Source organism: Pelecanus crispus, chromosome 3 (genome assembly GCF_030463565.1).
Source record: "Pelecanus crispus isolate bPelCri1 chromosome 3, bPelCri1.pri, whole genome shotgun sequence".
Classification (NCBI taxonomy): Eukaryota; Metazoa; Chordata; class Aves; order Pelecaniformes; family Pelecanidae; genus Pelecanus; species Pelecanus crispus.
The window spans coordinates 9,675,149-9,698,889 of NC_134645.1; the positions used below are offsets into that span (position 1 = coordinate 9,675,149).

At 43.6% G+C, this 23,741-nt stretch overlaps 1 protein-coding gene across 1 annotated transcript; it reads right to left on the reverse strand.

Moving 5' to 3' along the window:
- Positions 1 to 3,180: 3,180 nt before the first annotated feature.
- Positions 3,181 to 23,046, reverse strand: PLEK (pleckstrin). The gene is made up of 9 exons (XM_009488034.2): positions 22,899 to 23,046; positions 19,039 to 19,194; positions 13,529 to 13,710; positions 12,193 to 12,284; positions 11,275 to 11,459; positions 9,488 to 9,592; positions 6,676 to 6,759; positions 5,405 to 5,474; positions 3,181 to 4,530 (listed from the first exon to the last, which is right to left on the reverse strand). Exons 1-9 carry the CDS (start codon positions 22,944 to 22,946, stop codon positions 4,391 to 4,393), a joined length of 1,062 nt encoding a protein of 353 aa, XP_009486309.1. The 5' UTR covers positions 22,947 to 23,046; the 3' UTR covers positions 3,181 to 4,390.
- Positions 23,047 to 23,741: the final 695 nt, after the last annotated feature.

A 23,741-nucleotide genomic window follows, 5' to 3' on the forward strand; every position in this document is an offset into this window, starting at 1 on the left:
TAGGGTGGCATCAGACATACACTTCCAGTCTTCCCATTTCAGCCAAGAAGCAGAGACACCTACAAACCCTTGTGATCTATCTTCAAAAGAACTCCCTATGAGGCTAGAGACCCTATTGATATAGTCTGGTACAAACACCAGAGCTCTTCCACAAATACACTGGCTAGCATCATCTACCAGAGAAAGTACCGTGCATAGGTGGGCAGCTGTACCCTTGACTGGGCACAGGGAAAAATGACAAGGTCAGAGACTGGTAAAACTTTTTGGTTTTATTAAAAATTGGCAGTTGCATCCCTCATTTGCTAAGCTGGGCAAGTTTCTGTTGTTTGGTTGTGTGGGTTTTCTTTCTATTTTCCTGTGCCATAGGGTATTTTTGGGTTAGTGAGCTCTGAAAGCAAAAATGAGCAGCAACAACAAAGCAATTATCAGGAAAGCAGGCTGAGCAAACAGGGTATCTTTTTGCCATGAGTCTTCCTTCCTCAGAATGATAGACCAGACTTCAGCGATCCTGTCAGCTTGCATGAGATACAGGAAATGCCTGCCAGAAGCCAGCTTCCTCTGGATGTCTTAAATGGACATGACGATGCAGTGTCTGCCAGCCTGCTTCCCCTGCAAGACTCTGTTTTCTTTGTGATAAGCAATACTAAGGCAAAAGACCTTCAGGCTCATTAGCTCAGATACAGCTATAATTAAGCAGAATTGAAGAGAAGCTTTAGCTCCAGTTTAATTTTTAGACTGAAGAGATCTGAATAGCAGTTCTTAAGGATAAGGTACCTTATTATATCCACAAACTGAGTTCTAAAAGTTTTGAAGTTTACTTGCACTCAGAAACATCGGTCTGCATCAGAAACAGTCTACATGCAGGATCTGATATTAGAATCATAGAATGCTTTGGGTTGGAAGGGACCTTTAGAGGTCAACCCCCCTGCAGTGAGCAGGGACAGCTTTAACCAGATCAGGTTGCTCAGAGCCCCCTCCAACCCGACCTTGAATGTTTCCAGGGATGGGGCCTCCACCACCTCTCTGGGCAACCTGTTCCAGTACTTGACCACCCTGATTGTAAAAAACTTCTTTCTAATGTCTAGTCTAAATCTATTCTTCTTTAGTTTAAATCCGTTATTCCTTGTCCTGTCACAACAGGCCTTATTAAAAAGATTCTCCCCATCTTTCCTGTAGGCCCCCTTTAAGTATTGGAAGGTCGCAATAAGGTCTCCTCGCAGCCTGCTCTTCTCCAGGCTGAACAACCCCAACTCTCTCAGCCTGGCCTCACAGGAGAGGTGCTCCAGCCCTCGGATCATTTTTGTGGCCCTCCTCTGGACCCGCTCCAGCAGGTCCGTGTCTTTCTTGTGCTGAGGGCTCCAGAGCTGGATGCAGTACTCCAGGTGGGGTCTCACCAGAGCAGAGCAGAGGGGCAGAATCACCTCCCTCGACCTGCTGGCCACGCTTCTTTTGATGCAGCCCAGGATTCAGTTGGCTTTCTGGGCTGCAAGCGCACGTTGTTGGCTCATGTCCAACTTTTCATCCACCAGCACCCCCAAGTCCTCCTCCGCGGGGCTGCTCTCAATCCCTTCATCCCCCAGCCTGTATTGATATGGGGGGTTGCCCCAACCCAGGTGCAGGACCTTGCACTTGGCCTTGTTGAACCTCATGAGGTTCACACAGGCCCACCTCTCCAGCTTGTCCAGGTCCCTCTGGATGGCATCCCATCCCTCAGGCATGTCAACTGCACCACTCAGCTGGATGTCATCTGCAAACTTGCTGAGGGTGCACTCGATCTCACTGTTTATGTCATTGATGAAAATATTAGACAGCACTGGTCCCAGTACGGACCCCTGAGGGACACCACTTGTCACCGATCTCTATCTGGACCATTACGCCGTTGACCACTACCCTCTGGATTTGACCATCCAACCAATTCCTTATCCACCTAACAGTCCACCCATCAAATCCATATCTCCCCAATTTAGAGAGAAGGATGTTGTGGGGGACTGTGTCGAAGGCTTTACAGTAGTCCAGATAGATGACATCCATTGCTTTTCCCTTGTCCACTGATGCAGTTACTCCTTCACAGAGAGCCACTAGGCTTTTCATTAACTTGACTTTCAACTCCTGCTTCAAAGTTAAGACTTAGAAGTTTGATACATACAGTCAGACAAAAATATTAAGGGTTGATCAGGTAAACTGACCCTGTCAAATAATAATGTTTATTTCAGTCACAGCAAGCATAAGGTTTCTCTTACATTACTAAGGCACTGAACCAAGGACTGAGTATGTTGCTGGAGGTTAAAAAAGAAAAAGAAAAAACCTAAACAAAACCACTTCAATCAGTAGTTCAAGTAACCAACCCATGGATCCTTTCCCTTCTCCTGTAAGATTCTTAATTCAAATACAGGTCAAATCAGCAGTACAGGACACCCTAGCAACTGTTTTGGAGACCTAAATGAAGGGAAACAATGGTCCTAGAGCAGATTCTTGTGGAGAAATTTAGAAAAGGTCAAAATCAGGTGATAAAGAGGTTGAACTGTGCTTGAAGTACTGTGGGAAGAGACTTTTCCTCATACTGCTATCACTGAGTTGTATTTGCTTTCCACATGGTGTTTCCATAGTTGGCTCCATTCCTCCTTCCTTAACAATGAAGGATTATAAAGGAGTGGATCAGGGTTTCAAGCGAGTTGATTTTTTTCCTTGAATCTATGGCATCACTTGTATAGAATCATAGAATCGTTTAGGTTGGAAAAGACCTTTAAGATCATCAAGCCCAACCGTCAACCCACCACCACCATGCCTACTAAACCATGTCCCAAAGTGCCATGTCTACACGTTTTTTGAACACCTCCAGGGATGGTGACTCCACCACTTCCCAGCCACCCTTCCCGAAGCCTGTAGCGTTGCATGGGCTTGTTGTGACCCAAGTGCAGGACCCGGCACTTGGACTTGTTGAACCTCATACAATTGACCTCGGCCCATCAATCCAGCCTGTCCAGATCCCTCTGCAGAGCCTTCCTACCCTCGAGCAGATCGACACTTCCACCCAGTTTTGTGTCATCTGCAAACTTACTGAGGGTGCACTCAATCCCCTCATCCAGATCATTGATAAAGATATTAAACAAGACTGGCACCAAAACTGAGCCCTGGGGAACACCACTTGTGACTGGTTGCCAGCTGGATTTAACTCCATTCACCACAACTCTCTGGGCTCAGCCATCCAGCCAGTTTTTTACCCAGCGAAGAGTACACCTGCTTAGGCCATGAGCCGCCAGCTTCTCTAGGAGAATGCTGTGGGAGACAGTGTCAAAGGCTTTACTAAAGCCCAGGTAGATGACAGCCACAGCCTTTCCCTCATCCACTAGGTGGGTCACCAGGTCATAGAAGGAGATAAGGTTGGTCAAGCAGGACTTGCCTTTCATGAACCCATGCTGGCTGGGCTGGATCCCCTGGTTGACCTGCATCTGCCTGTTGAGCATACTCAAGATGAACCGCTCCATAATCTTCCCCGGTACCGAGGTCAGGCTGACAGGCCTGTAGGTCCTTGGATCCTCCTTCTGGCCCTTCTTGTAGATGGGCATCACAATGGCAAGCCTCCAGTCATCCGGGACCTCCCCTGTTAACCAGAACTGCTGACAGATGATGGAGAGTGGCTTGGTAAGCTCCTCCACCAGCTCCCTCAGTAGTCTTGGGTGGATCCCATCCAACCCCATAGACTTGTGAGCATCCAGGTGGCGTAGCAGGTCGTTAACTGCTTCCTCCTGGATTACGGGGGGTTTATTCTGCTCTCCGTCCCTGTCTTCCAGCTCAGGGGGCTGAATACCCCGGGGATAACTGGTCTGACTATTAAAGACTGAGGCAAAGAAGGCATTAAGTACCTCAGCTTTCTCCTCATCCTTGGTGGCAATCTTCCCCCCCCCATCCAATAAATGACGAAAATTCTCCTTGGCTCTCTTTTTGTTGAAGGTGAACAAGCAGTAAAAAGATCTGGTAAAGAAGAAAGTGTAACGTTTGTCTTGGGAAGACTTTGAAATATCTGAAAATACTGAAACACAACACAGGCTGAATGGTAGGTGACTAGTTGAGTTCCTCACAGTCAGTGACATGACTCTGTCCCTGTTAATGGTGGAATTCTCACTATCAGCTGATTACTCTAAGCAACACACACTAATATGGCATGTTCTATGCAGTAAGTTAGTAAAATATTACCAAAACACTAGCGGAAAAATGTTAGTTTGTTAGTGCCCACTACAGAATTGAAGCTTACTACCTGCCCTCACCCCCAACCCGCAAGCCTTAGGACGCCTTTCTGGATGATATGCTTTCTCTCAGTGAAGTGCTAAAATTCCTGTTTTGTTTTGAGTAACTGATTTCAGTTGTCTGTCTTCTCGCTGGCAGATCATCTTCATTTTCCAGTCCTAGCAACTGCCTGAATTGCTTTAATCCACTCTGTACGTTCTGCAGATGAGGCTGCTTGCAAGTAATAATGGATTTCGTTTGCTGTGATGATTTCAAAGAGGATGTTGTCAGCATCATACTTCTTGGCTACAGAGAAAAAATAAGGAAGTCAGCTATGAAAGAATGAAGTCTTGTATTTACAACGCCTCTTCCTTTACACACTGTAAGGGGATTTCCTTCCTTTCTACAGCTATGCTTGATCAAGCCTTCTCGAACAGATTGCAAGATTTGGTCCATGAGATAGGACTCTCTCTTGGAGAAACAACCCATGAATTCTGCACATTTCACCTTCAGAGTCTCTGGTTAATTCATTTCCAATCATGGAAGAATCCACAATCTTGCAGACAGGTCATATTCCCCAAACCCTCCTGTACCTTGCCAGCTACAAAAACAAGATGTTTAAGTTCACATCACATCTAGAATCTCTGGTTCTTTTCATATCTGCCAGCACAGCCTACACAGTTGCTGAGATGCAAATAGATTTTCTCACTGGGTATGATAGTCTGCCTCTGCTGTGGAGAGGAGAATGCATGGAACGAGTGTTTCTTGCAGCAATGCTTAACCGTCGCTGTTCCCACAACTTCTGGTTTTGGGAGGGAACAGAATGTGAATAGTAATAATTTGTTGGCGTAACCATTTCTAACATAAATCTTCCATCCCAAATTCATCAACTAAAAAGCACAAACTCAGCTTACTTCGTCTAAGACCAATGATCCTAACATAGGGACAGTGTCATCCTTTTGACAAATCTTCTCTAAACAACTGACAAAACACAAGATTCCCTGTTGCTACCTTTACCACAGTATCCTTCTCCAGTAATTAAGACAGGAATAGAGAGACTAGTTACTAGAAGAATTACTGAATCATTGTACGTAGAGTGCTTTTGAGTAAAAAACACTCATTATTTCAGGCAGAGTGTACCAAAAACTTAGTATACAGTTCATTCAGTATGGTTCCTTACAGTCTGGCATATCTTCCACAGCTGTCACCACGCAGCCTCTCAAGTGAATTGCTCCTAGTGGTTCTTCTCCCTGGTGAGAACATGAAAGCAAAATGAAATGCAATGCTTCTGAAACTGTTCACGTGTTAGTATCTGGCTACAACTCCAGAACAGAAACAAAAACATTTGCTGACTTAGTATGTCACCTGGGAAACCAGGGGATCCTCAGTCTGTGTGTGACATGGAGGGGGAGGGGGTGTGGTAGGGGGAGGACCTGCAAATAAATAGGTAATCTCTTTTGGGATTTAGAATTCAGGATCTGCAGACTATTTAGCATGTCCTGAACAAAGGTACAAGAAGAATATAAGCCTTGTGCCAACTAAAGCTTTTCTTTTTATATCACAGTGAATAGAAAAAAGATTAGTTAGAAAAAAGAGTAGATCTTAATAGTATTCTTACCAAGCAGCAGGAGCAGCTATACCCTTATTTACAATTTGGCCTCTTCTGCACTTCAGGACTGTGACAGTCAAAGAATGTGTGAAGATGCATTTTTGTTGGCATAAGTTTCAAAGAAGCAGTTCCTTTACAAGCTGACACACCTCAGCACTTTGGGAGGGGATGCCAGGAGTAGGAAAGGCATGCTAGGAATAGGGAGGTCAGAAACTCCTCAGTGTTGATTCTCCAGTGTGTCTAGGCTGCCTCTGCCAAGGGGGACAGGCACAGCATAAAGCACCTGCAACCCACAACAGGACTGCTCCTGCAGCAATGCAGGATGAAATAAAATCTGTGGGCTGAATCTACCTGAATGCCAGCTTTTGGGGGGCAGGTTTTGCCTGTGCCAGTGCTCCTTTCTTAGGGCAGGGTTTGGCCCATCAGAATTACACGAGAAACGGAACACCATGTCTTAGCCTGACACAGAAAATACCTCAATTATAAACTGCAAAATGACTGTATTGTGTTCATTTGCACTTATGACCTAGTTCATTTTAATCAGGTGAGAGCACACGTTAATTCTAATTAATCACAGATAAGAGGTGAGAGGTGAGAGAGAACTTGGTTCAATGTTAGCTGTTCCCAGGTCTGGGTGGCCACTTGCCACCCCAACTCGGCAGCCCCAGAAACCATACTTCACTCTGCTTTTCTAGAGGATGGTTAGGCCCTGTGAGCACAAACAGCCCCACTGTCCTGCTTGTTCTCTCCTATCACACATTCCCATGCAAATACTCCATTCAGATATTTCTACAAGGTATTCACTTTAAATCAAACAGGGAAATAAAACAAATGTCTCTTACTCCGGCAGGATCATAGTAGTGAAGATATGCAGGGTCGTCCCTTAAAACAAACTTTCTCACTTTCCAGTTCTTCCTCCGATGTCCCTAGGAAAATTAAAAAACAGGAATGTCGTGAACTGCTTTGCCCGCAAGCGCTTACAGTCAGCTTACCCACACATGAGAGAACAGGCAAATACAAAAGGGAAAAAGCTGAATATTTTGGACAGGAAATATTCACTGGAGTAGGACTTGAACCTGGCCTTTCTGCATCCCACTGTTTTGCACAACAACTGGGCTATCACACTGGTTTCTCTATTTTTTTTTGTACAAAGTCTAGAATCATAGAACAGAATCATAGAATCGTTTAGGTTGGAAAAGACCTTTAAGATCATCCAGTCCAACCATTAACCTAACATTACCAAGTCCACCACTAAATCAGTTAAGGGTAGAGAAGTAGTTTCATGTTTCCTGGCTTGGTGGCTGGATTATTTTTAATGCAAGTAAAAAACTAGGAATCATTAAGATTGGAAAGGATCTCTAAGATCATCAGTCCAAGCATCAACCCAACACCACCATGCCCACTAAACCATGTCACAAAGTGCCACATCTACCCATTTTTTTAATGCTTCCAGGGATGGTGACTCCACTACCTCTCTGGGCAACCTGTTCCAATGCTTGACTACCCTTTCTGTGAAGAAATTTCTCCTAATTTCCAGCCTAAACCTCCCCTGGTGCAGCTTGAGCCCATTTCCTCTCGTCCTATTGCTAACTACTTGGGAGAAGAGACCAACACCCACCTCACTACAACCTCCTTTCAGGTAGTTGTAGAGAGCCATAAGGTCTCCCCTCAGTCTTCTCTTCTCCAGGATAAACAATCCCAGTTCCCTCAGCTGCTCCTCATAAGACCTGTGCTCCAGACCCTTCACCAGCTTCGTTGCCCTTCTCTGGACATGCTCCAGCAACTCACTGGCCTTCTTGTACTGAGGGGCCCAAAATTGGACACAGTATTCCAGGTGTGGCCTCACCAGTGCCAAGTACAGGGGGACAATCACTTCCCTGCTCCTGCTGGCCACACTATTCCTGATACAAGCCAGGATGCTGTTGGCCCACCTGGGCACACTGCTGGATCATGTTCAGCCAGCTGTCAACCAACACCCCCAGGTCCTTTTCGGCCAGGCAGCTCCTCAGCCACTCTACTCCAAGCCTGTAGCATTGCATGGGGTTGTTGTGACCGAAGTGCAGGACCCGACACTTGGCCTTGTTGAACCTCATACAGTTGGCCTCAGCCCATCGGTCCAGCCTGTCCAGGTCCCTCTGCAGGGCCATCCTACCCTTGAGCATATTGACACTCAAGTAGAACAGCTTCAACATGGGAGATTCCCCTAAACACATCTCACAGTCTGGTAGCTATGATATTCACATGAGGTCTGTGAGAACTGGGCTTAAATGCTTGCCAGAACACATGGCTGTGAAATGTCTTGCAGGAAAGTACCTTGAACTATTGGCAAGAATGAGCTGAAGGTTCTTCTCTCCCTGCAAAGACAACAACAACAGCAAAAAAGGCTTATCTGGGTCAACCACCCTAGAGAGGGTTTGTGGCTGAGAAACGCAAGCAGAAATAACACCACCTTCTGATACAGTTGTAGATGCCTCATTGCTTTCAGCAGATCTAGATTTTCTCCACCCATCATTTCAGTCTCGGAAACAGGTATTCTCAGCAGAAGCAGTGACACTTCCAAGCAACAATCCACGACTCACTGAGGGTGACCAAATCCAGACTAACACTGGTGGAAGACTGTCATGAATCACTTCCTCTCAGCATTTCATAATGTTAGTTTCTCAATTAACTATGCTGTTTGCAAGGAAGCTTTTACTAACTAGGCAGAGGTGAACGTGACAGGGTAGAAGTTACCAGAAAGACGCATAACTAATTTCTTACATTGCTTTTGGGTTATCTGATTGAGCAAAGAGAAATACACTTGAGCACCACCAAAAAGTTCTTAGGTTTCCAAGGGCTATTTTGAACAGTGGAAGTTCAGACTTGATATCAGGAAACATTTATTTACAGAGAGAGTGGTCAAACACTGGAACAGGCTTCCTAGAGAGGTGGTCGATGCCTGATGTGTGTCAGTGCTTAAGAGGCATTTGGACAATGCCCTTAATAATATGCTTTAACCTTTGGTCAGCCCTGAAGTGGTTGGGCAGTTGGACTAGATGATCATTGTAGGTACCTTCCAACTGAAGGGACATTCATTGAATTGTTCATTGAAGAATCCTGGTCTTGCCTTCAGTTCACTAATATCTGTTTGCAATGGCCTCAGGATCTTACCATGATGTTCACTGTATTGCTTAAAGTTTTGCTGGAAAGTATACAGTTATCTTCTGTCTTACAGATGGGACAGGAACAAACATTAGTGACTGAAAGGACTCCTTTGCTCAGGTATGCTGAAAAAGCCTGTGAAAACTGGCAACTGAATCCAATTGTGTGTCCAAAGGGACACTGGATTGGCAGCCGTTTTATCTGAGTTCAATTCTGCATTGTACCAATGACTTGTCACATCTCCTGCTTTAGCACTCTTTCCCAATTAAAACTATAAACTGTCTTATTTCATAATAAGAGCAATAAACCTTGCAACACTGGGCAAAAGCCCTGCTGCCATGCTACAGCAAGCATTCTTCATGCAAAGGCAAGAGGGACAGAGATGAAACCTGTCAAGTATGGAGATGGCATAGGCTAGTTTCTCTCTTCTCTAAAGCTTTTAGGTGTAAAAGAGTAATCTTGTATCCATGCAACATCATCCCAGTGACAGGATGGAACACGTGTGATACTCACCTGTTTCAGCAAACATCCTTGTTTGACTACTATGCCTCTGAACTCTTCTTTCAGGACCACATCATCATCGCTAGAATTTCCCTCGCAGAAAAACCCACTGTCTGGCTGCATGACCACAAGAGAAAATTCAGAAGTTACACAGCTGCTGCGTGTTTATGTACACGTACAAACCTGGCTTCTCTTTGGCTTCCCTCCATCCTGTTTTTTGCCACCCAAAAAATCAACCCTTTTACTGGAAAAATCTCCCAGTGAAGTTGAGAAGCTCTCCAAGTCACCATGGAAGCGTTTCAGTGTGAGGTAGGACTACACCAATGAGTCTCAGGGCATCTGAAGAGAGCTGGAGCATCTGTGTATATGTCAGTGCCTCCATTCTCCATGATTCTTGGTGTCACATTTCCTCCATGATGGACAGGCTGCCTCAATCCCATGATGTCACAGGTTTTTAAATGCACAGACAGCAGTTCATATGAAGCAATGCCAGCACAGCCAATACACTCTAGGCTGGTCATCCCTCCACCCAACAGACCCTTCCTCTTCCTCCCTCCATCACAACCATCTAGAATTTGGGAAGAAGAAATGCTCCTTCTAGGCTGTCTTCTCCAACGATGAGAGTTTTAAATTCACAGTTTTCTATAGCTGTGATGCTGTGATGTGTGCACTGAGCATAGGCTGTCTCAGGATGCATGTCTCTCATCCATTCCACACCAGATAAATTGTGATGCTACTTACTGAAACCTTACACTGTTCAAATGATGTAAATGTAGGTAACCATTTGTATGGCTTAGAGTAAACCTCTGTGCTGCCTACTTGTATGATAGCGAGTCAGATATTGACCTGCTGTTGCCTCCTCACACCACATTAGTATTGAATCGAACTAGAAACAAGCTGAAAGCAAGCAGAGCGCACATGGCCTGCTAGGAGAAGTGTCCCAGGTAGCCAGGAACTGTGATGGCCACAAGGCTGCCTTCACCAACAGCGTCTCTGCTTCCATTGCTGCACAGGTAAAGTCTCCCTACCAGGGACACATTCTAGGAAAACAAACGAAGGAATGGGAGATTCATTTTGTTGAAGTCAGTGATTCTATGTCATAAATACAAACAGAATTGTAATATTTAAGCATTTTACTTGACAGAAGGCATACTTTTTTTGTTAGCATAAGTTCATAAGCCAAACATTTTTAAAACAGTATTTGACTGTGATTGCGATATTGCAAGTTCTTCAAATCAATCTACAGAATATGAAGCAATAAATTGAAAAGGTTGGGTAAGCTACACAGGACAGGTGTTACTGGCAGATATTAAAAACTTTTGCTTCTCCGCTCACAGGCAAGCTCTGTGTGTGTGTGTGTGTGTGTGTGTGCACACACGTGCTGAGTCAGATTTGATGGCTCTGCACAAAAATGGGTTTGTAGCTTGTGCCACTCTGAGAAACCCCATGATAATGAATTACGCTCTACGCTTCCACTGAATCATCAGGGGAACTGATGGCTAAATTCTGGTCACTGGTGAAATTACCAGGAACAAAGCCTAAGTTAAAAAGAACCCAGCTTGATCTCAGCACTCAGTTCACACTTAGAAGGGTGCCAGAAAAAAACCATCCTGCTTACACATATTAAAGTGAGCCAGTTCATTCTGAGTCTCATGTAGAGAAAGACAATTAACATGGATCTCTCCATTGCTGTACAATCTTTCCTCCAGGATTTAAGAAACCCAACAAGAAGCCTGAGAAAAGCAGAGCACCAGCAAGTCTGGGACAGTAAAAAAAAAAAAAGAGAATACAACACTCACAAAGTAATAGTAGGCATCGCTGAGATCTAAGAAGGGGGTGTCTGACAGTCCCTCAGCAGCAGCCTTGGACGTATCCCCTGCAGGCTGTAGGTAGCCTTCACTCAAGAGGGAAGAGGCAAGCATGAGACCTTCTTTGCGATTTCGGATGGAGTTGCTAGACACCAGCCAGTCAATCACACAGGTGCCTGGTTACAAAGGAACAAATAATAGCAGCCACAAACCAAGACAAACACAAAGAAGCCTAAAAATACACAGGCAACAAGCCTACTCCATCTATTCATCAATCTCCTGAAAGAAGTTCTTAGTGACAACACAGAGCGCTAATCTGGAAAGGTCCAGTGAGGTACAGCCGGTGCGACTGATGGCAGGGGCCAGTACAACTTTTGAACACTGTACCTGAGGGAGAAGAGAGCTGGGAGGGTATGCAGGACTGAGCTGGGAAGCCTCAAGGGCAGGGACTGGGGAAGTATGAATGACAACCAAGCCTGGAGAAGGCAGTCTTCAAGGCTGTTATGTCACTGACACAGTGCTGTCGAAACAGGGTGACTTTTGACTCTAGCCCACACAGATTGGAGCAGGACAGGAATTACAATGTGATACAGTTTGTTGATGAAAAATTCAGAAAGGCATAATTCTTCTGGAGTTAAGTGTTTCATGCAACTTTCTACAAAGATCTACTTCAGTCTTTCTGGCACTGGTTAAATTTTGTCCTCCTTTCTTGCTTACCATGGCCATAACTGAACACTTTTTCAAGCTTCATGCTTTGAGCACCTCCAGTGTTGGTCAAGAAAACATCTGGCAGGTTTTCTTCTCAAACTTCTCTGTGCTCTACAGAGCCTAGAGCTGTTTTATCTATCTTTAGCCTCTCGGCCCTGTACTACCTTTATTGTATGGAAAAGAGGGACAAGAGCTCCTTACCTGTAAAGCAATGATTGAACACTTTTTTATCTTTTTCCAGCTTCAACTCCTTTATCCCCTTTTCAGGATCTTTCATGGAGAGGTACAAAGCACTGTGCATAAAAAGAACCACAGAAACTGTTAGCAAATAAAAAGCTTTAGCCAGTTCATACAATAATATCATTGTCATTCATGGGGTCTTCATGTTTTGCTGGCATATTGTTCTCTGCAGAGCTATAGCATGGCTTAATTTAATCTCCGGAAAAATTTACGTTGCAAAGCCTGGAGTCTTCACTACATCACTGTCACAGCTGCAGGAGCAGAGGGGGGAGTGCACAAATGGCTCACCACACCCCCATATTTTGAGAATGGAACAACTTGTGGTGAATGTAGTGTGAACAGAGGAACACCCACTGCTGAGGCACCTTCAAAGGCCCCCATGACCTCTGTGCCAATAGGGGAGCTCACTGCTTTGCGCTATGTTCCCCAAAGGTCCTTGGCTGAGCAGAAAACCTGTCACTGTGACATCTCCAAAGCCTGCATGCTCTCAGAGGCCCTAAGTAACCTCAGTGAACCTTGATGTGACTTCCTTCCTCCCACCTGCTTTTTACTTGCTCAGAACTCTAACTCCTTGGAGCTCTGGAATGACAAGAAGGACGAATATTACATGTCACAGGCTAAGTCCTTTGCCCTGTTAGTCAAGGTGATCCTCTGCTGAAACCTGTGAAGTCAGATTTAGTTGGATCTTGGCCTTGTGCCGTTCTGCTGTCTTGTAAGGAGCACTGCAGGCTCATTTGTATCTTGGTGTTTACTGCTCAGAGGTAAAAAATAAGTTGTCCTTTATTTTTTAAAGTACTGATAAACAGATGGCTTCCTGTGTGTGCCCTTTATTTCTCCTTCTCCCTTTGCCAGTTCCAAGTTCTCTGGCAGGCACCACTCTCCCCTCACCATCCAAAAACTAGGCTAACATCAGCATTTCTCTGGAGAGCAAACAAAAGGTTTAAAATACTTTTGCAATAAATTATATGTTGTATAAAAATGCCTCTCCTGGAAGAATCACACTTTGGCTGGGTTCTCCTTTTACACTGCAGTGGGCTCAGAAATCTCCTTATCAACAAAATCCTTTGATAATTGGTAAAAGATGATGTAGTAAAAATTTTCTTCCCAGTTCTGATCACTAGCTCATTTCTGCCACATTGTATGCTCTGAAACTGTTAGTCATGCAGAAAGGACTCTAAGTGAAACCAGAGAGATAACATGGAGAGACAAGGTTGTAGCTCTTCCAGACCGAGGCTATATGTCTGGCACACTGCCCGCAGATGGAAGTAAATGGGGGAGCAGAGCTATGAAAACAAACCTCAGGTTGATTGTTTCAGGCAGTCTGATTGACTTTCTCGTGGATTTTCTGGCAAACCTTTGGCCTCCATCTATGCAATGAATTGCTTTCTTGATATCCCGTACCCAGGCATCTCTCTCCTCCAGGTAGGCAGCTTGAAAAAAGTGGTCTTGCTGCTTGGCTGCAGTGAGCTTGAAGACAAACTGGAATGATAAATGATGGTTTTTTAAAAGTTACTTTGGTGTAGCCAGTTGGGCACAATCAACCTAGTACCACCACGACATACAGCCTACCTGTGCCTAAGGGACTATGGAAAGTGCCTTAGAGCCACAGTTAAATTAAAAAAAAAAAACTCTGAAGAAAAACATAAACAGGCAGTGCAGGTAACTGATTCCTTTTGTTAATTCCCTGTAAGCGATCCTGATGTTGTCAGTACAGCCAAGGTGAGTGGCACTTTATATAGCTGTTGGTTTTAAATTTTCTGGGAAGTGCAACACAGCTGAAAGGCTGAAGTGCCCAGCCCCTGAAGGTTTGCAGTGGGCACAAATTTGTCTTAATGTTTATAGAGATGTGGTCAGCCTGAAGGAGGAAAAAAGCCCCACATCATTTTGCTCAGCCACTGATTCACAAGGGGAGAAAAGGTCGTAGTCACATTGGAGGGTAGCTGAACACATTTGCAGCCTAGCGAACCTTTAAGGGCTTAGTAAGGAGATGATACATCCAACCCTTGGCTACACCTTATGATCACTACCTATCTAAACACACTAGCAACAATGGAAGGACTGTATTTCCCAAAAATTAGAAAATACCTTTTAAAGGTAGTTCTAAGCAGAAAAAAACAACAACTTGAACCCCCCGGCAAAGTTCACACTTTTTGATCTCATTTTCACCCAGTGATCTTTTGGATGGAAAATCCGGATCTAATTACTCAGGCAATAGGGTTTCCACTTCCTCTAAAATATAGTTCCCCATAAGTAGAACTGTAATTTGTTCCCTAGTTGTATTAGAATAAATACAACAGGTTCTGACTCAGCAGGCGTCTAAAAATGACAGGCTAATCAGCAAGCAAACAGCGTGGCTTTATGAGGGCAAGTAAAAGCAGAGACTATCGTCAAAGAGCAGAGAGCAGTGAATATACAGGAATGAAATCAAAATAACAAATGAGTCTGCTGAAACCTGCATTTGTAAATGGCACATTTCTGAATGTCCCTAATACACATCTTCCAGATTGTTGCCAGTGAGAAAAATTCTGACACCCTGAAATTGTGCAGAAGTCCCACTGAATTTCATGGAAGACAGATTTCAAACTTACAAAGCAGCGGGTCCTCAAAAATCCATTCCAGGCAGAAAAGTAACCATTTCTTATCTGACACTGTTCATATTTCCAGCAACACCCACCTTTTCTATTATGCAGTAAAGAGCTACATCCTGAAAATCAATGTACGGTGCATGTGAAAAGCAAACAGACAGATCTCTCCAAATCCCAATATCCAAGAGTCATGCTAACACACCAGATTAACAAAATTAAATATTAAAGCATTAAATCAAGCTTTTACTGAAGGAAAAATCAGCATTCTTGAAGTCGAAGAGCTGAGAAGCAATGTACAGTGAAATGCTAAAGGAGAGTTTTAATTTCCAGTACACAGAGGAGACTGGAAAAGCTCTTTCTCTTAACTTCAGCTTTTAGAAAGCTAGGCCACTAAGCTAGGCATCTGGACTTCCTCTGAAATTGGTGAAGAGGTTGAGTCTCCAATCTTAGAAGTGTCCAAGTCTCCGTCTGACAATGCGTATGTGTTTGTGCTTTTGAGAAAGTTAAACCATTAGACTGAACTAAACGCCAACATTTTAGATAGTTTAAGTTAGGACAAATTAATCTGACTATGAGCAACCATACATAATAATGCTATCCACAGGAAAGCCATGGGGAAAAGAGAGAAAGTGCAAGTGTAGCAGAATTAATATCGTATTAAGCAATGATCAAACTTCAGATCAAGAACAGCAAACAGTGGTGAATGCATTTTGAAATAAAATCTCAAAATACACAGTGGCAGCCTCTTCCGAACAGGCTATATCTCTGTTTAACAAATCCAAGATTGCTTCCTTTCCCCTCAGCACCTGCTTTTTGCAATTGATTTAGTAAACAAAGCGTGTTGGTGATGTGCCCTGAGGTTTCAAGCTAGGCCCTGTTGCAGATACACAAGCTGATTCAAGAAGCTGAAATCTAACCAGATGAATACAAAAATCTGCTCATGGCTCAATAGTCCCTGCTCCAAACTGGGCTTGCCAAATGAGCGAGACTGGACTTAAAACTGACCTAATGAGAATTATCCCACTTCTCACCCTACAGAACTCCTGTCCTAAAAACATACTTTCATTTCTAGCCATACAAAGTAAATGTGTGCAAACCACTAAGAACCAGAATAATTCCCATAAGAGGAAGAACTGTATGTTTTGGCATGTAACCAATGAGAAGGCAGGATGAAATGCAGAGGCACTGGATTCAGCAGTATAGTAAAGCTGTAAAATGTAAGATACAAAAATCAAGATACTACATTTTCAAGGAATACATGTAGAAATTTAGGTTTAATCTTATTGGGCAGTAACTACTTGTAAGAACAATCCCAGTGATGAAGTTGCAGTTTTGACTGTTTGAACAGTGCAAATTTTAAGAGAAAATAAGTCTCCAGGGCTATTGGTCTATGGATTTGCAGAATGGTCTCACGAACTCAATAAGGAGGATCTGCTCCAACACCTGCTGAAGTCGTTTGGATCACTTCCACTGACTTCAGCAAACTCTGCATCTGATCTTACTTATGAAAAGGTGTTTTGGGTGCCTCAACCCCCAGGTCCAAGATCCTTCCTTTTTTCTCTATTCTCCCTCAGAAAAGGCCCCAGCAACTAAAATGAAACATAATGTAAAACTCATTATGTAAACTCAGAATGTAAAATGAAGCATAATATAAAATTCATTGCAGTCAAAGGAATGATCTTCAAAGACTTCACCACCCTTTGATACAGATGCAATGCATCTTCTGCAAACTGGTACATCTGCAAGCAACCCTTTGGGCAGATGAGGATCTCTGCCCTCAGCAGACATCAGATACTTCAGACCTCTCTGCCTATTTTGTAGAATGCACATACGCTGGTGAATTATCTTTTCATTATTGTTAAATGTGTTACTGTTACTGACATTTCCAAGCAACTACTGTAGACCAACACTGATGTCAGTACTCCTGTGGGAGTTGAAAAAAAAAACAAAACAAAAAACCCCATGAAACTGTTTGGAAAGGAATGCTTCATCAGCAAAACTTAATTTCTACCATTATAATGTAGGATCTGTGATACTCTTGAACACAGTACCCTTCTCCCCATGCATTATACCTCACTATAGAGTATGCCTCAGTATAGAGTAAGGAGTGCTGTGCTGAGGCTTGTTAATTAGATAATACACTAACACGGTTTTGAATCAGCAGAATTAGAACCAAATGTGTGCAATATGTGTGCAATTTCCTTTATTTGGTTATTTAATGTTTCTGCCCCGTACTCTAGTCCCTAAGGTGTAATTATGGTTCACCTTTATTATTCATAGTTTGCAAAAGATGTAAAGCCAAGTGCTGTAACAAAGAGCTCTCAGCTGGCACCCAGGCAATGCACTGACACACAGCCATGCTGGCTGAAGCAGAAAGTCAGATCCGAAGCTGCAGGGGTTAAACAGTAAGGTTTGCTCAGCCATGCCCAAGGGTGGCTCAGGCAGGAGCTGTTAGCAGTAAGGAAAAGTAAAGGGGCTTGACCAGCAGTCAGCCTCAAACCCTCTGAATCAGTTGGACAATCGCCCTTGCCAGCTCAGGGATCAAAAAACCTACGATGGGCATGGGGTGGGAATGCATTATCATGCAATTCTCCTTCCAGGCACGATAATACAGTCTCCTTCTGTGGACAGCTCCCAGTACCTAGAGAGAGCTAGGAAGAGCAAGTAGCTCTTGATGATCCTGCTGTGGGTAGGATTTCCAAGGTAAGGGCCCTCTAAAACCTGTTGTTCCCAGGAAAAGCAGCCATCTACAACTTCTCTGACTCAGCACAGGATTAACAGCAATCTTTATTCTCTGCCCCATCCTTTTATTGTACTGCCTCAAAGAGACCTTTTAAGTTAAGAGCTCCTTTTTCTTAACAGATGTAAGTCTAAAAAGACTCCATAAGAATCAACGGGATTTTTTTAATATAAAAGAGGTCTGCACAAAGAAAAAAAGAAGAAAAAATAAAAGAAAGCAAGCAGTAGAAGAAAGAAAAGAAAGGAAGGAAAAAGGAAAACCAGCAGGTCCAAACCTGATACCAGGGACTCTGACTCCACTTACCACAAAACCTAAGGACAGGTATAATTCTCTTCACTTTACTCGTATGAGAAAGTGAAGCTTGCTGTCTCATGCGCTCTCTTGCACTTTCCTTCCATTTTTCTAACGTTCTCAGAGACTTCTATCTTTAGCCAGGCATCCTTGCAGTAAATTTCTTTAAACTGTAATTGGATAATCTTCCAGATTCTGCGGGACCCCTTTGTCAGAGGGATCCCTGGGGGTATAATGCCTATTTGATGACACTGAGTTGCTGAAATAACAAATGACTGACTAAAGATATGATTCTTTGGTTATACGAGAAATCCTGTTTTACCAACAACTATTTTTCAGGAACCCTATAAAAAAATACGTATGCTTGTGCATTTATCTTCCTGTATCTTATTTTCTGTCAAATGAGACTCTGCATTTGTAAATATAATCATCTGTGCATTTCACTGGAAATTGGGACCTCAGTCTGTGCACTTGCTACCCTCAACCTTAGAGATCCCAAATGTGTAGGCAACATTTGAACTACTTTCTCTGTATTAGTTTCGGTTTTTGCTCTCTCTCTCTCTCTGAGTGTAGGTGTGACTCTTCGTCACTTGCAAAAGTCCTACAAGTAACAATGCAGTGTGCGATTAATAGAGATTTCATGAATGTGAAGTGTGTGGGGTCGGGTAATAAAAAGGTAATAAATGGTAATAAAAAGGTTTGGAATTACAGCTTTACTTGGGCATTTGTGACACAACATTTATCTCCTTCCTGTCTGAGCAAGCCAGTTGTTCCTCTTTGACAATAAATAAATGCTTCCACTGCTCATGAAATAGTCTCCTACATCTTTATGCTGTGACAGCTAGATTTGTATTTAATACAGGAGTTGCACCATTCAGCTGCTAAGTGTCCTCACAACAATATAATTTAGCTCTGCTGTCTGACAGAGATTTAAAAAAAAAAAAACAAAACCACAACAAAACTTTCTGAAATGCTCCTCCTGAAGTATCCTGAATTTCTCCTGAGCCATCACACCTTTCAAATACTACACAAGTCCAAGCCTGTCTGTGACCTTCTAAGACAAGTGAGAGTCACCACTAGGATGAGTGTAAGGAATTTGTAACCACCAGCCTTTTGCCCCTTCAATACCTCCAGGAGTATGGAGGCTGAGGATTGAGTACTGTCGATCACTGTTATAAAAAAAGTACTTACCATTCTTTTGCCAAAATCTTGGCATGGGCTGTTAATAGAGCTTCCTTTTAGTGGGATCATCCCTTTGGGGCTGTTGTCAGCCTTCCGCTTATAGAATTCAATTCCATCTTCTAAGAGCACGACCCACATCGGCTTCCAGGTATTAAACATGCTGCCCTGCATCGATAAATCACTGTGTATAATTATGTTCACATAATTACATATGTTCACATAGATCACTCTTCACGTGATATCCACCAAAGATATGACCTTCCAGGGAGTGTCTGACTGACGCTAAAATGGCTATAGTTAGTGTCTCAAGGGGAACACACCACAACCGCACCCATCTTACTCTGCAGTTAAAAAACGTTGTTGTTATTCTTTTGACCACCATTAATTTCCCCTTGTTATCACCCCAACCATGAGTTTTTCCAAAATCACATTGCCTGCCCCAGCAGGTGTTTCTTTTCAGTATCAGTTAGTCCCAACCACTGTCTTCAAGATGACATAGTGGCAATATTATGAATAATCCTCAAAATTTCTGGATATGGACTGGCACATTAGGACTGTCTCATTAACTTGGGCATCCTGTGCTATATTTAGGACTTGATGCTACAATACAGTCAATCGTTGAGACTTAGCTGTCTGATAAGAAAGCACGCATCTCAGAGGATTTCTAGACATACAAGAACAAACTGTAAGAGTAATGAATAGTTTAAGGGCCTAAGGCTGCAGATCTCTAGCTGCTGTGGTGAGGAACTGAAGTGCTTAATTTAATCTTTTAAAGCTTTTACTTCCTCCTACTCCTGAAACACAGCTGTTAGATGCAAGAAATAGAGAGATAAAGACAGGGGTGGATCCTACATCTAGTGAAACACACAGCAAAATTTTCAGGGACTCAGAGAGGAATGACCTGTTTATCTGTGTTGAACATGATTAACCACTAGAATTACTAAGACTGTTGCACTCTAGCTAGATGACCTCTCTGGTCCTGCCTGCAATCAGCTTCAGAAGTGGTCACAATCCCAGATACCAAGTGACTTACTGCTCAGCCAAATGAACATTTAGATATGCTGAATACCACCAGCTCCTCTGAAGAGTTACCAAAGCAAAACCAACATTTGTGGGCCCCAAATCAGAGGCCGTCCTTCAAAAATATTATTTTCCCTTGCTCTTCTGTTACAAAGAGACCTAAATTTATACTCCTACAACTCCATCCACAGCATCGCTGTCCTCCTCAGACCATGGTGGCTATGCAGTGCTAAAGCTGCAGACAGAAGCAAGGCGCCACCGTTGTGCTGTGCAAATGGCTTCTTTTGATTTGTTAAACCTGAGAGCTGGGCAAAGTTAGTTACACCTGCATTTTGTATTTCTGCAGAAGTGACTGGGACAGAAACAAGCTGAGGTTTTTTTATTATTCCTCAAAGTAACCCTTTGTCTGTCACATCCTTTTTTGCTGCCCCACCTTCCAAGAAAGGTCTTTTGCACTCAAATCAGACCTTATGTTCAGTTACAGGGTAGAGAGGGAAAACTGTCAACTGAGATCTTATTAAGAGCAGGACCTGCTTCCAGCCTCTGCAGCCCTCACTGGAAACAGAAAGTGCCCCACAAATGAATGCTACTTTCTGAAGGAAAGTCACTGCCCTGGGGGTTCTCTGGAAACCCAGCTAAACAGGGAACTACAAAAAGAGTCTCATCTGGGTACCACATATGGGTTGACTGCTGTTTTCCTTTGGTTTTGGTTTTTTTTTTAATAAGCTATAAGAATTTACCATTTTTTGAGAGCCCAAACTGACCCACTGGTTGATTTTCTGCTAAGAAATCAATTAAAATGATAAGCCAAGACAAGAACTGTTTCAATTTCCTCTTGTTTGTGGGTTTACTACAGGTTACAATACTTCTGCTCAGAAACAGACAAGTCCAGTACTTCCTGAAGACCAGACTCTGACACGCTCTGCGAATGGAAGCCACTACGGAGCAGTGTTAAACTGGCAGTCTCAGATCCACACTGTCAGCAAAAACAAACATGGTCAAATTGTTCTCATCTAAAACATCTCATGAAACACAAGCAAGCAGGGTGCTGGATTTTATTTTCCTGGACTAAAAATCAAATTGTCACACCTACTCCAAAGACGGCAGATACAGACAGGTGTTCCTTAAATAGCTCTCTGAAATCATTAACCACTTTAAAAACACAAGCAACTTCCTTTTGGTAGAACAACTTCTTTTTATAACATCTGCAGCACTACAAGATTAGAAAATTATGCTTCTTATGCTCAGAAGATGACACAAGATCCCCAAAACATACAAACAGAGGTTTAAGTTGACCTAAATCAACGCTGAAGTCTGAACCTACATTTAGTGGAGTTCATATTGTCCCACTTAAAGCACTGACTCCCAAGCACAGCACCGTTCCCCAGCCTAATGTAAATATGAAGAGGAGAAAGTCAAATGGCCTTCACTCTGCAAAGAGAGCTGCGGCTGCATGGATAGCTCCTTTGGGAGATCAAATTCTTGGTTTCACTTTACAGGCATAAAGGAGAGGAGAAGAGTACATAATTAGCAGGTAAGGTTAATCAGGAGCATGCTCATCCTTGCTGGAAGCTCTGGTTGTGGAATTCACAGCAGCCTCACTGATGTATCAAACAGCTGGTACCTGTCTGATCTGTATCTTCTGCTCCTTTTGCCCTCCAGCCCTTCCTCTAGCACACTGCTGCTCCTCACCACCAGCATAAGCTCACTTCCGTAAGGACAGAGCCACCTACGAGGCTGTTCTAGGAAATGGGCACAATTTCCACTTCCCTGTTGCCATTGCAACAGCACCCAGCAGCAGCTCTAGTAGTACTTTCACAGAGAGGCTTTTGGGGGACCCAACACGCACAGGAACGTGAGGGACTGGCACTGGCGCATCTGTATGCATCTTCTCCCCGGCATACCCGGCCAGGCGCACAGCTGGGGACTGTCCCAGTGGCTAAGTTTCCAGCCATTCCCCTGTCATGGAGGAATATAGATCGTGAGCCACTTGCTCTGTATATCAGACCATTAGAACTAGAGATCTGCAATCTGCACAGCACGACTGTATCTCTCTCCTTCCTCATGACAGCATCACTGCAGCTTTGCGATTACTTTATGAACTTAATTCCTTTCAGTGTCAGTAGAAATAAGACTGAGGAGTGGCCTCTTCACAACACTGGTCCCCGATTAGGGATGCCTCCAGCCTGCTGTTCTAATGAGTGAAATTCTCATTTTGATGAGCAGAGACACCACAGGAGAGAACTCCTCTTGCTCCAGGACTGACACTGTTTAGTTAGGCTGCTTTAAGCCAGACTGATCTCACTAAGGATTTAAATGAAAGTCAAGGCCTTATCCTATGGGGTCTACCACAAAAGACTCCAGAACAGAGCTTGCTGTGGGGCAGCGACTGCCTTCCCAAAGAAGGGAAGTGCCCGTGGCCCCACACACTGTCTCTAGGCCAAGGTGATCTGACCTCTTTAATCTCACTATACTTCCTTGACGTTTAACTCAGAGATTAAGTGCAATCGAATAGGCTGTGGCCATTCCAAGCTGTTACCTGTTTTGCCAAGCTTCCACTAAGGGCATTAGGTTACTTAATAAAAATACAAATCTTTTGATCCAAAGGTACATCTGAGGTATGTGCAAAATGCCTTATGTATTATTCTGACAAGATAAAACTGCTAGCAAGTACCTCTGTAATCACTAACACCACGCTGGTTTACTGCTCAAGCAATTCTGTTCATTTGCCTTTTCTTTTTGGAAAAAATGACGCTTTTTTAATAACTGAAATCAAAGCATGTTTCCCTACACCTCCCTAATCTCACAGTTAACTTCCTCCTCCACTCAATCCAAAACTGCCCACTTACCTTCTTAACCAAGTAGCCCTCCCGTATGCGCATCGGTTCTCGCTCCATGTCTTGTGCAATCCTGCGCTCAGGTCTATCCGTGTTGGCAGTTAAGCTCCTCTGGCAGCAAAGTCCGTGGGCTGGCGTTTTTACAGTACAGCTGTGTCACTTTCACAAGCTCCTCTGCCTTCTAATCACATGAAAACAAGCCATTTCCTCTTACAGAGTAAGAGGGAAACGCAGAAGCACGTGTGTATTTAGTTTGCCTCTGACAGGACAGGCAACAGCCTGACAAAACGCTCAACTGTATCAAATATGGCCAGCCTTGATGGCAGAGTCCTGGGAAATTAAATAAGCATTTTAGTGCCTAATCCCAAGAAATCAGGCCCACTCTGCAAATACATGAACTCTAGCTGTCCTGGTTTTAGCTGGGATAGAGTTAATTTTCTTCCTAGTAGCTGACATAGTGCTGTGTTTTGGATTTAGTATGAGAATAATGCTGATAACACACTGATATTTTAGTTGTTGCTAAGTAGTACGACACTAGGCAAGGACTTTTTCAGCTTCCCATGCTCTGCCAGGTGCACAAGAAGCTGGGAGGGGGCACGGCCAGGACAGCTGACCCAAACCGACCAACAGGATATTCCATACCATATGACATCATGCTCAGTATATAAGGTGGGGGGAGTTGGCCAGGGGGCAGCAATTGCTGCTTGGGAACTGGCTGGGCATCAGTTGGCAGGTGGTGAGCAATTGCATTGTGCATCACTTATTTTCTATATTATCATTATTATTTTCCATTTCGTTTCTGTCCTATTAGACTGCCTTTATCTCAACCCACAAATTTTACTTTTTTTTTATTCT